Raw genomic sequence first — 13,009 nt, 5'->3', positions numbered from 1 at the left:
TCCTCTCTCCAGAAGTATCCCAGAGAAACCTGTTCCTGACTCTCCTCTCCTCTCTCCAGAAGTATCTCAGAGAAACCTGGTCCTGGCTCTCCCTCTCTCCAGAAGTATCCCAGAGAAACCTGGTCCTGACTCTCCTATCCCTCTCTCCAGAAGTATCCCAGAGAAACCTGTTCCTGACTCTCCTCTCTCCAGAAGTATCCCAGAGAAACCTGGTCCTGACTCTCCTATCCCTCTCTCCAGAAGTATCCCAGAGAAACCTGTTCCTGACTCTCCTCTCCTCTCTCCAGAAGTATCCCAGAGAAACCTATTCCTGACTCTCCTCTCCTCTCTCCAGAAGTATCTCAGAGAAACCTGGTCCTGGCTCTCCCTCTCTCCAGAAGTATCCCAGAGAAACCTGGTCCTGACTCTCCTATCCCTCTCTCCAGAAGTATCCCAGAGAAACCTGTTCCTGACTCTCCTCTCCTCTCTCCAGAAGTATCCCAGAGAAACCTATTCCTGACTCTCCTCTCCTCTCTCCAGAAGTATCTCAGAGAAACCTGGTCCTGGCTCTCCCTCTCTCCAGAAGTATCCCAGAGAAACCTGGTCCTGACTCTCCTATCCCTCTCTCCAGAAGTATCCCAGAGAAACCTGTTCCTGACTCTCCTCTCTACAGAAGTATCCCAGAGAAACCTGTTCCTGACTCTCCTCTCTCCAGAAGTATCCCAGAGAAACCTGTTCCTGACTCTCCTCTCTCCAGAAGTATTCCAGAGAAACCTGTTCCTGACTCTCCTCTCCTCTCTCCAGAAGTATCCCAGAGAAACCTGTTCCTGACTCTCCTCTCTCCAGAAGTATCCCAGATAAACCTGGTCCTGACTCTCCTCTCTCCAGAAGTATCCCAGAGAAACCTGGTCCTGACTCTCCTCTCTCCAGAAGTATCCCAGAGAAACCTGGTCCTGACTCTCCTCTCTCCAGAAGTATCCCAGAGAAACCTGTTCCTGACTCTCCTCTCTCCAGAAGTATCCCAGAGAAACCTGTTACTGACTCTCCCTCTCTCCAGAAGTATCCCAGAGAAACCTGTTCCGGACTCTCCTCTCTCCAGAAGTATCCCAGAGAAACCTGGTCCTGACTCTCCTCTCTCCAGAAGTATCCCAGAGAAACCTGTTCCTGACTCTCCTCTCTCCAGAAGTATCCCAGAGAAACCTGTTCCTGACTCTCCTCTCCTCTCTCCAGAAGTATCTCAGAGAAACCTGGTCCTGGCTCTCCCTCTCTCCAGAAGTATCCCAGAGAAACCTGGTCCTGACTCTCCTATCCCTCTCTCCAGAAGTATCCCAGAGAAACCTGTTCCTGACTCTCCTCTCTCCAGAAGTATCCCAGAGAAACCTGGTCCTGACTCTCCTATCCCTCTCTCCAGAAGTATCCCAGAGAAACCTGTTCCTGACTCTCCTCTCCTCTCTCCAGAAGTATCCCAGAGAAACCTATTCCTGACTCTCCTCTCCTCTCTCCAGAAGTATCTCAGAGAAACCTGGTCCTGGCTCTCCCTCTCTCCAGAAGTATCCCAGAGAAACCTGGTCCTGACTCTCCTATCCCTCTCTCCAGAAGTATCCCAGAGAAACCTGTTCCTGACTCTCCTCTCTACAGAAGTATCCCAGAGAAACCTGTTCCTGACTCTCCTCTCTCCAGAAGTATCCCAGAGAAACCTGTTCCTGACTCTCCTCTCTCCAGAAGTATTCCAGAGAAACCTGTTCCTGACTCTCCTCTCCTCTCTCCAGAAGTATCCCAGAGAAACCTGTTCCTGACTCTCCTCTCTCCAGAAGTATCCCAGAGAAACCTGGTCCTGACTCTCCTCTCTCCAGAAGTATCCCAGAGAAACCTGGTCCTGACTCTCCTCTCTCCAGAAGTATCCCAGAGAAACCTGGTCCTGACTCTCCTCTCTCCAGAAGTATCCCAGAGAAACCTGTTCCTGACTCTCCTCTCTCCAGAAGTATCCCAGAGAAACCTGTTACTGACTCTCCCTCTCTCCAGAAGTATCCCAGAGAAACCTGTTCCGGACTCTCCTCTCTCCAGAAGTATCCCAGAGAAACCTGGTCCTGACTCTCCTCTCTCCAGAAGTATCCCAGAGAAACCTGTTCCTGACTCTCCTCTCTCCAGAAGTATCCCAGAGAAACCTGTTACTGACTCTCCCTCTCTCCAGAAGTATCCCAGAGAAACCTGTTCCGGACTCTCCCATCTCCAGAAGTATCCCAGAGAAACCTGGTCCTGACTCTCCTCTCCTCTCTCCAGAAGTATCCCAGAGAAACCTGTTCCGGACTCTCCCCTCTCCAGAAGTATCCCAGAGAAACCTGTTCCTGACTCTCCTCTCTCCAGAAGTATCCCAGAGAAACCTGGTCCTGACTCTCCCTCTCTCCAGAAGTATCCCAGAGAAACCTGGTTCGTTGTTCAATAATGAATGCAACGGAAAACGTTCTTAAACATTTTGCAACAGAATACGAAAATGTACTTTTGTCATTGGACAGGTCAAAGTCGTTTTTTTCCCGTTTGGTGCCAAATGAACATGACCCAGGAACATTGCAGGGGGCTGACAGACGACCTCAAGGTGACCAGTGTCTTTGTGTTCCCGGCCCAGACCCACCCTGGCAGTAACTGGATATAGGTGCTGGGGAATAGTGCAAAACTCCTGTGGCAAACAGACCTCACCGGGGGGACAACTGGGAGAGAGAATGTGTGTGTGTGTGTGTGTGTGTGTGTGTGTGTGTGTGTGTGTGTGTGTGTGTGTGTGTGTGTGTGTGCGTGCGTGCGTGCGTGCGTGCGTGCGTGCGTGCGTGCGTGTGTGTGTGTCAGTTCACTGCCATGTATCTGAGTCATGGGTCATAGCCGTTTATCTTATCTGGTGTCTAACAGCCAATGGGATCACAGCATGTCAGAAGGTGAAAGGTCGTCCCTTCGTTAGTACTGTAGTGGTACTAACAGCGTTATCTCAGTCAATATTAACCTCTGCTGGGGAATCTCCCCTCGGACAGGCTTGCAACACAGCCTGTGGAAAATTCCATCTACGTTTGTTCAAAATGTACAAACAGAATGACAGAAAAGTAGGACTTTAGACGTCACTACTGATTACCGACAACGTGTCCTTTAAAGGGAACACTTCACGTTTTATTTACATGATTTTAGTAAAGAAGTGAATGCCTTATGTAATGATGTGTTGAAGGAGCCAGGATGAATAGCAATAGTATCAGTGGGAAGAACACAGAGTGGTGACGGGAGGCTGTTCTGGTCTGACCAATGACATCAGAGTCCTTCAACTGTGACACGTGAAGAACACAGGTTGGCCCGCGTTCTAGAACAGGCGCTGTCCAATAATAGCAAGGTAAATATATATATATATAGAGGAGACTGGAGAGAGGGAGAGGTGAGGGGAATCATACCATCATTTAACTCTATCTGCCAACTACGCACACACACACACACACACACACACACACACACACACACACACACACACACACACACACACACACACACACACACACACACACACACACACACACACACACACACACACACACACACACACACACACACACACACACACACACACACACACACACACACACACACACACACACACACACACACACAGGCATGACAATCAGCGCTGTTGCAGAGGGAAACTGACAGGTGCTGCTCAGGGTCATTCAAACCCTCATTTATAACACTGTCCTCTACGCAGCGCCAGGCTGACCTGTGGACTGGTTGGTGCTGATTTTAACCTGACACCAGTTTACATCATGGGCAAATAATTTCTTTAGTGGTTGGACTTTGGCAGCAACAATGAGGATTCTCTGTCTACCAGTAGGTTACAGTCTGTCAAGGGCTTGTCCATACTGTCTTTACCCACTGGAGTCCATATAGCATCTACCAGTATGATAGTCTGTCAAGGGCTTGTCCACACTGTCTTTACCCACTAGATGGAGGCCATACAGCATCTACCAGTATGATAGTCTGTCAAGGGCTTGTCCAGACTGTCTTTACCCACTAGATGGAGGCCATACAACATCTACCAGTATGATAGTCTTTTAAGGGCTTGTCCAGACTGTCTTTACCCACTAGATGGAGGCCATACAACATCTACCAGTATGATAGTCTGTCAGGGGGCTTGTCCACACTGTCTTTACCCACTAGATGGAGGCCATACAACATCTACCAGTAGGTTACAGTCTGTCAGGGGCTTGTCCACACTGTCTTAACCCACTGGAGTCCATACAACATCTACCAGTAGGATAGTCTGTCAGGGCCTTGTCCAGACTGTCTTTACCCACTAGATGGAGTCCATACAACACAGCCACTGGAGTCCATACAACATCTACCAGTATGATAGTCTTTTAAGGGCTTGTCCAGACTGTCTTTACCCACTAGATGGAGACCATACAGCATCTACCAGTATGATAGTCTGTCAGGGGCTTGTCCACCCTGTCTTTACCCACTAGATGGAGTCCATACAACACAACAGAAGTCCAGACAAGGTAACCAGAGAATCAGCCTCCTCCTGACTACCTGCTCAGAACTGACAGCCACAACAGCAGTACCTACATCAATCTACATAACATTAGTACCTACATTATCTACATCAATCAACATAACATTAGTACCTGTCAATCAACATAACATTAGTACCTGTCAATCAACATAACATTAGTACCTGTCAATCAACATAACATTAGTACCTGTCAATCAACATAACATTAGTACCTGTCAATCAACATAACATTAGTACCTGTCAATCAACATAACATTAGTACCTGTCAATCAACATAACATTAGTACCTACATCAATCAACATAACAGTAGTACCTGTCAATCAACATAACATTAGTACCTGTCAATCAACATAACATTAGTACCTGTCAATCAGCATAACATTAGTACCTGTCAATCAACATAACATTAGTACCTGTCAATCAACATAACATTAGTACCTGTCAATCAACATAACATTAGTACCTGTCAATCAACATAACATTAGTACCTGTCAATCAACATAACATTAGTACCTGTCAATCTACATAACATTAGTACCTGTCAATCAACATAACATTAGTACCTGTCAATCAACATAACATTAGTACCTGTCAATCAACATAACAGTAGTACCTGTCAATCAACATAACATTAGTACCTGTCAATCAACATAACAGTAGTACCTGTCAATCAACATAACAGTAGTACCTGTCAATCAACATAACATTAGTACCTGTCAATCAACATAACAGTAGTACCTGTCAATCAACATAACATTAGTACCTGTCAATCAACATAACATTAGTACCTGTCAATCAACATAACATTAGTACCTGTCAATCAACATAACATTAGTACCTGTCAATCAACATCAATCTACATTACATTAGCCGGTTGTGTACTGACTGTGGGCCAGCTGTAGGCCGGATTTGTGTGGTGACTGTGGACTGATTGTGGGCTAGGTGTGGGGTGACTGTGGGCTAGGTGTGGGGTGACTGTGGGGTGACTGTGGACTGATTGTGTGCTAGGTGTGGGCTGACTGTGGGCTAGGTGTGGGGTGACTGTGGGGTGACTGTGGACTGATTGTGTGCTAGGTGTGGGCTGACTGTGGGGTGACTGTGGACTGATTATGTGCTAGGTATGGGCTGACTGTGGGGTGACTGTGGACTGATTGTGTGCTAGGTGTGGGCTGACTGTGGGGTGACTGTGGACTGATTGTGGTTTTACTGGGCAAACTGTGGGCCAGGGACTAGTTGAGTTCCTGTGCAATGGCAGCGATCTGTTCCACTCTGTTTGGTGAGTGGCCAGGTGACTCTCAACCTCCCTCCCTCCCTCCCTCCCTCCCTCCCCCCTCCCTCCCTCCCTCCCTCCCTCCCTCCCTCCCTCCACTTTAATTCCTGTGCGATGGCAGCGATCTGTTCCACTCTGTCCTGGTGAGCGGCCAGGTCACTCTCAAAGGCCTCGTGTTTCCTGAGCAGAGCTCTCACCTCCGTCAGAGAGCAGGACTCGTAGTCCTTCTGAGACAGCACACTGTCCTTACCTAGACACACACACACACACACACACACACACACACACACACACACACACACACACACACACACACACACACACACACACACACACACACACACACACACACACACACACACACACACACACACACACACACACACACCATCATCAAAATCAATGATCACTATTAGGAATTGATCCATTCTATTGTGATAGATAATCGATGTACGTTTCTATAGACAGATCAGATCAGATCAGTTCAGATCAGTTCAGATCAGTTCAGTTCAGTTCAGTTCAGATCAGTTCAGTTCAGTTCAGATCAGTTCAGTTCAGTTCAGTTCAGATCAGTTCAGATCAGTTCAGATCAGTTCAGATCAGTTCAGATCAGTTCAGTTCAGATCAGTTCAATTCAGATCAGTTCAGATCAGTTCAGTTCAGATCAGTTCAGTTCAGATCAGTTCAGTTCAGATCAGTTCAATTCAGATCAGTTCAGTTCAGATCAGTTCAGATCAGTTCAGATCAGTTCAGTTCAGTTCAGATCAGTTCAGTTCAGTTCAGATCAGTTCAGTTCAGATCAGTTCAGATCAGTTCAGTTCAGATCAGTTCAGATCAGTTCAGTTCAGATCAGATCAGTTCAGTTCAGATCAGATCAAATTATTTTATTGTTTTATTCAGGAAATTGTCTCCCATCTTGAGCGCAGGACATCTTGGTACTGCTGGAACAATGTTCCTGTACGGTATATTGGACTAATAGAGAAGTGGTTCCGAAAACTCTTCTCCGTGACCCCCAGCCGACCCCCAGCCGACCCCCAGCCGACCCCCAGCCGACCCCCAGCCGACCCCCAGCCGTTCCAATATATTTAACTATTCCACAGCTAGCTCACCTGATTCAACTTGTCAACTAATCATCAAGCCCTTTCACTAGGTCAATCAGTTCAGGACTTCACCTGGACTCACCTACAGACCAGTAACCTTCATCTGGACTCACCTACAGACCAGTAACCTTCACCTGGACTCACCTACAGACCAGTCCTGGTGGGTAGTAGCCTTCATCTGGACTCACCTACAGACCAGTAACCTTCATCTGGACTCACCTACAGACCAGTCCTGGTGGGTAGTAACCTTCACCTGGACTCACCTACAGACCAGTCCTGGTGGGTAGTAACCTTCACCTGGACTCACCTACAGACCAGTCCTGGTGGGTAGTAACCTTCACCTGGACTCACCTACAGACCAGTCCTGGTGGGTAGTAACCTTCATCTGGACTCACCTACAGACCAGCCCTGGTGGGTAGTAACCTTCATCTGGACTCACCTACAGACCAGTAACCTTCACCTGGACTCACCTACAGACCAGTCCTGGTGGGTAGTAGCCTTCATCTGGACTCACCTACAGACCAGTAACCTTCACCTGGACTCACCTACAGACCAGTCCTGGTGGGTAGTAGCCTTCATCTGGACTCACCTACAGACCAGTCCTGGTGGGTAGTAACCTTCACCTGGACTCACCTACAGACCAGTCCTGGTGGGTAGTAGCCTTCACCTGGACTCACCTACAGACCAGTCCTGGTGGGTAGTAACCTTCATCTGGACTCACCTACAGACCAGTAACCTTCACCTGGACTCACCTACAGACCAGTCCTGGTGGGTAGTAGCCTTCATCTGGACTCACCTACAGACCAGTCCTGGTGGGTAGTAACCTTCACCTGGACTCACCTACAGACCAGTCCTGGTGGGTAGTAGCCTTCACCTGGACTCACCTACAGACCAGTCCTGGTGGGTAGTAACCTTCATCTGGACTCACCTACAGACCAGTCCTGGTGGGTAGTAACCTTCACCTGGACTCACCTACAGACCAGTCCTGGTGGGTAGTAACCTTCATCTGGAACTTCTCAGCCAGGTGGTTGAGACGCTCCAGCCTCCTGATCTCACTCAGCAGCCACTCCTCATAGCCCTTCTCTGCCTGCTCCAGGCCCGTCCACGCGCTGGTGATGTCCTACGGACAGACACACACACACACAGACACAGACACACAGACACACACACACACACACACACACACACACACACACACACACACACACACACACACACACACACACACACACACACACACACACACACACACACACACACACACACAGACACAGACACAGACACAGACACACAAACACACAGACACAGACGCACACAGACACACACACACACACACACACACACAAACACACACTCAGGGCAGGAAGGTCTCTGTGTGTGTGTGTGTCTGACTCACTGACACCATGCGTCCCTCAGAGGGCAGGAAGGTCTCTGTGTGTGTGTGTGTGTGTGTGTGTGTGTGTCTCTGACTCACTGACACCATGCGTCCCTCAGAGGGCATGAAGGCGGGCCGGTTAGAGATCCTCAGCCTGGTCTGCAGGGTGTTGAAGTTGATCTCCAGCTGACACTTCTCCTGCACCTTGGGGGGTTTGTGTTGTCTACGGTAGTCTCGGAAGTCCTCCAGTTTACCGCGCATGGCCGCCATGGTCGCCTCCGGGGACTTGTTCTCTAGCCAGGGGGTCATACGACGGATCCACTCCAACAGCTGTGGGGACACAGGGGTTAAATGGAGGGTAACAGTACGGAGGGTAACAGTATGGAGGGTAACAGTATGGAGGGTAACAGTACGGAGGGTTACAGTATGGAGGGTAACAGTGTGGAGGGTAACAGCATGGAGGGTAACAGTGTGGAGGGTAACAGTATGGAGGGTAACAGTATGGAGGGTAACAGTATGGAGGGTAACAGCATGGAGGGTAACATTATGGAGGGTAACAGTACGGAGGGTAACAGTATGGAGGGTAACAGTACGGAGGGTAACAGTATGGAGGGTAACAGCATGGAGGGTAACAGTGTGGAGGGTAACAGTATGGAGGGTAACAGTGTGGAGGGTGACAGTATGGAGGGTAACAGTATGGAGGGTAACAGTGTGGAGGGTGACAGTATGGAGGGTAACAGCATGGAGGGTAACAGTGTGGAGGGTGACAGTATGGGGGGTAACAGTATGGAGGGTAACAGTGTGGAGGGTGACAGTATGGAGGGTAACAGTATGGAGGGTAACAGCATGGAGGGTAACAGTATGGAGGGTAACAGTATGGAGGGTGACAGTATGGAGGGTAACAGTATGGAGGGTAACAGTATGGAGGGTAACAGTATGGAGGGTAACAGCATGGAGGGTAACAGTATGGAGGGTAACAGTATGGAGGGTAACAGTATAGATGGTAACAGTATGGAGGGTAACAGTATAGAAGGTAACAGTACGGAGGGTAACAGTATGGAGGGTAACAGTATGAAGGGTAACAGCGTGGAGGGTAACAGTATAGAGGGTAACAGTATGGAGGGTAACATTATGGAGGGTAACATTATGGAGGGTAACAGTATGGAGGGTAACAGCATGGAGGGTAACAGTATATATGGTAACATTATGGAGGGTAACATTATGGAGGGTAACATTATGGAGGGTAACAGTATGGAGGGTAACAGCGTGGAGGGTAACAGTATAGATGGTAACATTATGGAGGGTAGCATTATGGAGGGTAACAGTATGGAGGGTAACAGTATGGAGGGTAACAGTATAGATGGTAACATTATGGAGGGTAACTTTATGGAGGGTAACAGTATGGAGGGTGACAGTATGGAGGGTAACAGTATGGAGGGTAACAGTATGGAGGGTAACATTATGGAGGGTAACAGTATGGAGGGTAACATTATGGAGGGTAACAGTATAGATGGTAACATTATGGAGGGTAACATTATGGAGGGTAACAGTATGGAGGGTAACAGTACGGAGGGTAACAGTACGGAGGGTAACAGTGTGGAGGGTAACAGCATGGAGGGTAACAGCATAGATGATAACAGTATGGAGGGTAACACTATGGAGGGTAACAGCATGGAGGGTAACAGTATGGAGGATAACAGCATGGAGGGTAACAGTATGGAGGGTGACAGTATGGAGAATAACAGTATGGAAGGTAACAGTATGGAGGGTAATAGTATGGAGGGTAACAGTATGGAGGGTAACAGCTTGGAGGGTAACAGTTTGGAGGGTAACAGTATGGAGGGTAACAGTATGGAGGGTAACAGCATGGAGGGTAACAGCATAGATGATAACAGTATGGAGGGTAACACTATGGAGGGTAACAGCATGGAGGGTAACAGTATGGAGGATAACAGTATGGAAAGTAACAGTAGGGAAGGTAACAGCATGGAGGGTAACAGTATGGAGGGTAACAGTATGGAGGATAACAGTATGGAGGGTAACAGTAGGGAGGGTAACAGCATGGAGGGTAACAGTATGGAGGGTAACAGTATGGAGGATAACAGTGTGGAAGGTAACAGTATGGAGGGTAACAGTAGGGAGGGTAACAGTATGGAGGGTAACAGTATGGAAAGTAACAGTAGGGAAGGTAACAGCATGGAGGGTAACAGTATGGAGGGTAACAGTATGGAGGATAACAGTATGGAGGGTAACAGTAGGGAGGGTAACAGCATGGAGGGTAACAGTATGGAGGGTAACAGTATGGAGGGTAACAGTATGGAGGATAACAGTGTGGAAGGTAACAGTATGGAGGGTAACAGTAGGGAGGGTAACAGTATGGAGGGTAACAGTATGGAGGGTAACAGTATGGAGGGTAACAGTATGGAAAGTAACAGTAGGGAAGGTAACAGCATGGAGGGTAACAGTATGGAGGGTTACAGTATGGAGGGTAACAGTATGGAGGGTAACATTATGGAGGGTAACAGTATGGAGGGTAACAGTATGGAGGGTAACAGTATGGAAGGTAACAGTATGGAGGGTAACAGTAGGGAGGGTAACAGTATGGAGGGTAACAGTATGGAGGGTAACAGTAGGGAGGGTAACAGTATGGAGGGTAACAGTATGGAGGGTAACAGCATGGAGGGTAACAGCATGGAGGGTAACAGTATGGAGGGTAACAGCATGGAGGGTAACAGCATGGAGGGTAACAGTATGGAAGGTAACAATATGGAGGGTAACAGTATGGAGGGTAACAGTATGGAGGGTAACAGTATGGAGGGTAACAGTAGGGAGGGTAACAGTATGGAGGGTAACAGTATGGAGGGTAACAGCATGGAGGGTAACAGTATGGAGGGTAACAGTATGGAGGGTAACAGTAGGGAGGGTAACAGTATGGAGGGTAACAGTATGGAGGGTAACAGCATGGAGGGTAACAGCGTGGAGGGTAACTGTATGGAGGGTAACAGTATGGAAGGTAACAGTATGGAAGGTAACAGTATGGAGGGTAACAGTATGGAGGGTAACAGTGTGGAAGGTAACAGTATGGAGGGTAACAGTATGGATGGTAACAGTATGGATGGTAACATTATGGAGGGTAACAGTATGGAGGGTAACAGTGTGGAGGGTAACAGTGTGGAGGGTAACAGTATGGAGGGTAACAGTAGGGAGGGTAACTGTATGGAAGGTAACAGTATGGAGGGTAACAGTATGAAGGGTAACAGTATGGAGGGTAACAGTGTGGAAGGTAACAGTATGGAGGGTAACAGAATGGAGGGTAACAGTGTGGAAGGTAACAGTATGGAGGGTAACAGTATGGAGGGTAACAGTATGGAGGGTAACAGTATGGATGGTAACAGTATGGAGGGTAACAGTATGGATGGTAACAGTATGGAGGGTAACAGTATGGAGGGTAACAGTATGGAGGGTAACAGCATGGAGGGTAACAGTATGGATGGTAACAGTATGGATGGTAACAGTATGGATGGTAACAGTATGGAGGGTAACAGTATGGAGGGTAACAGTATGGAGGGTAACAGCATGGAGGGTATCAGTATGGAGGGTAACAGTATGGATGGTAACAGTATGGATGGTACCAGTATGGAGGGTAACAGTATGTAGGGTAACAGTGTGGAGGGTAACAGTGTGGAGGGTAACAGCATGGGGGGTAACAGTATGGAGGGTAACAGCATGGAGGGTAACAGTATGGAGGGTAACAGTATGGAGGGTAACAGCATGGAGGGTAACAGTATGGAGGGTAACAGCATGGAGGGTAACAGTATGGAGGGTAACAGCATGGAGGGTAACAGTATGGAGGGTAACAGTATGGAGGGTGACAGTATGGAGGGTAACAGTATGGAGGGTAACATTATGGAGGGTAACAGTAGGGAGGGTAACAGTATGGAGGGTAACAGTATGGAGGGTAACAATATGGAGGGTAACAGTATGGAGGATAACAGTATGGAGGGTAACAGCATGGAGGGTAACAGTATGGAGGGTAACAGTATGGAGGGTAACAGTATGGAGGGTAACAGTATGGAGGGTAACAGTAGGGAGGGTAACAGTATGGAGGGTAACAGTATGGAGGGTAACAGTATGGAGGGTAACAGTATGGAGGGTAACAGTAGGGAGGGTAACAGTAGGGAGGGTAACAGTAGGGAGGGTAACAGTATGGAGGGTAACAGTATGGAGGGTAACAGTAGGGAGGGTAACAGTATGGAGGGTTACAGTAGGGAGGGTAACAGATGGAGGGTAACAGTATGGAGGGTAACATTATGGAGGGTAACAGTATGGAGGATAACAGTATGGAGGGTAACAGCATGGAGGGTAACAGTATGGAGGGTAACAGTATGGAGGGTAACAGTATGGAGGGTAACAGTAGGGAGGGTAACAGTATGGAGGGTAACATTATGGAGGGTAACAGTATGGAGGGTAACAGTAGGGAGGGTAACAGTATGGAGGGTAACAGTATGGAGGGTAACATTATGGAGGGTAACAGCATGGAGGGTAACAGTATGGAGGGTAACAGTATGGAGGGTAACAGTATGGAGGGTAACAGTAGGGAGGGTAACAGTATGGAGGGTAACAGTATGGAGGGTAACAATATGGAGGGTAACAGTATGGAGGGTAACAGTACGGAGGGTAACAGTACGGAGGGTAACAGTGTGGAGGGTAACAGCATGGAGGGTAACAGGGGTTCTATGTTTAGTAGACA

At 48.1% G+C, this 13,009-nt stretch overlaps 1 protein-coding gene across 3 annotated transcripts in view; it reads right to left on the bottom strand.

Moving 5' to 3' along the window:
* Positions 1-13,009, bottom strand: part of LOC139571651 (alpha-actinin-2-like) — a 107,960-nt gene that overhangs the window by 57,503 nt on the left and 37,448 nt on the right. Inside the window, exons 10-13 of one of the 3 annotated variants that reach the window (XM_071394713.1) lie at positions 8,359-8,589; positions 7,885-8,004; positions 7,518-7,545; positions 5,884-6,034 (exon numbers count right to left, since the gene is read on the bottom strand). In XM_071394713.1, coding sequence (XP_071250814.1) covers positions 5,884-6,034; positions 7,518-7,545; positions 7,885-8,004; positions 8,359-8,589 — 530 coding nt within the window. Of the gene's footprint in view, positions 1-5,883; positions 6,035-7,429; positions 7,458-7,517; positions 7,546-7,856; positions 8,005-8,358; positions 8,590-13,009 lie in introns of all 3 variants that reach the window. The other 2 variants (XM_071394714.1, XM_071394715.1) reach the window with 2 other exon arrangements.

This window comes from Salvelinus alpinus, chromosome 3 (assembly GCF_045679555.1).
Source record: "Salvelinus alpinus chromosome 3, SLU_Salpinus.1, whole genome shotgun sequence".
In the NCBI taxonomy this organism is placed as follows: domain Eukaryota; kingdom Metazoa; phylum Chordata; class Actinopteri; order Salmoniformes; family Salmonidae; genus Salvelinus; species Salvelinus alpinus.
This window is presented reverse-complemented; position numbering and strand designations above follow the sequence as displayed.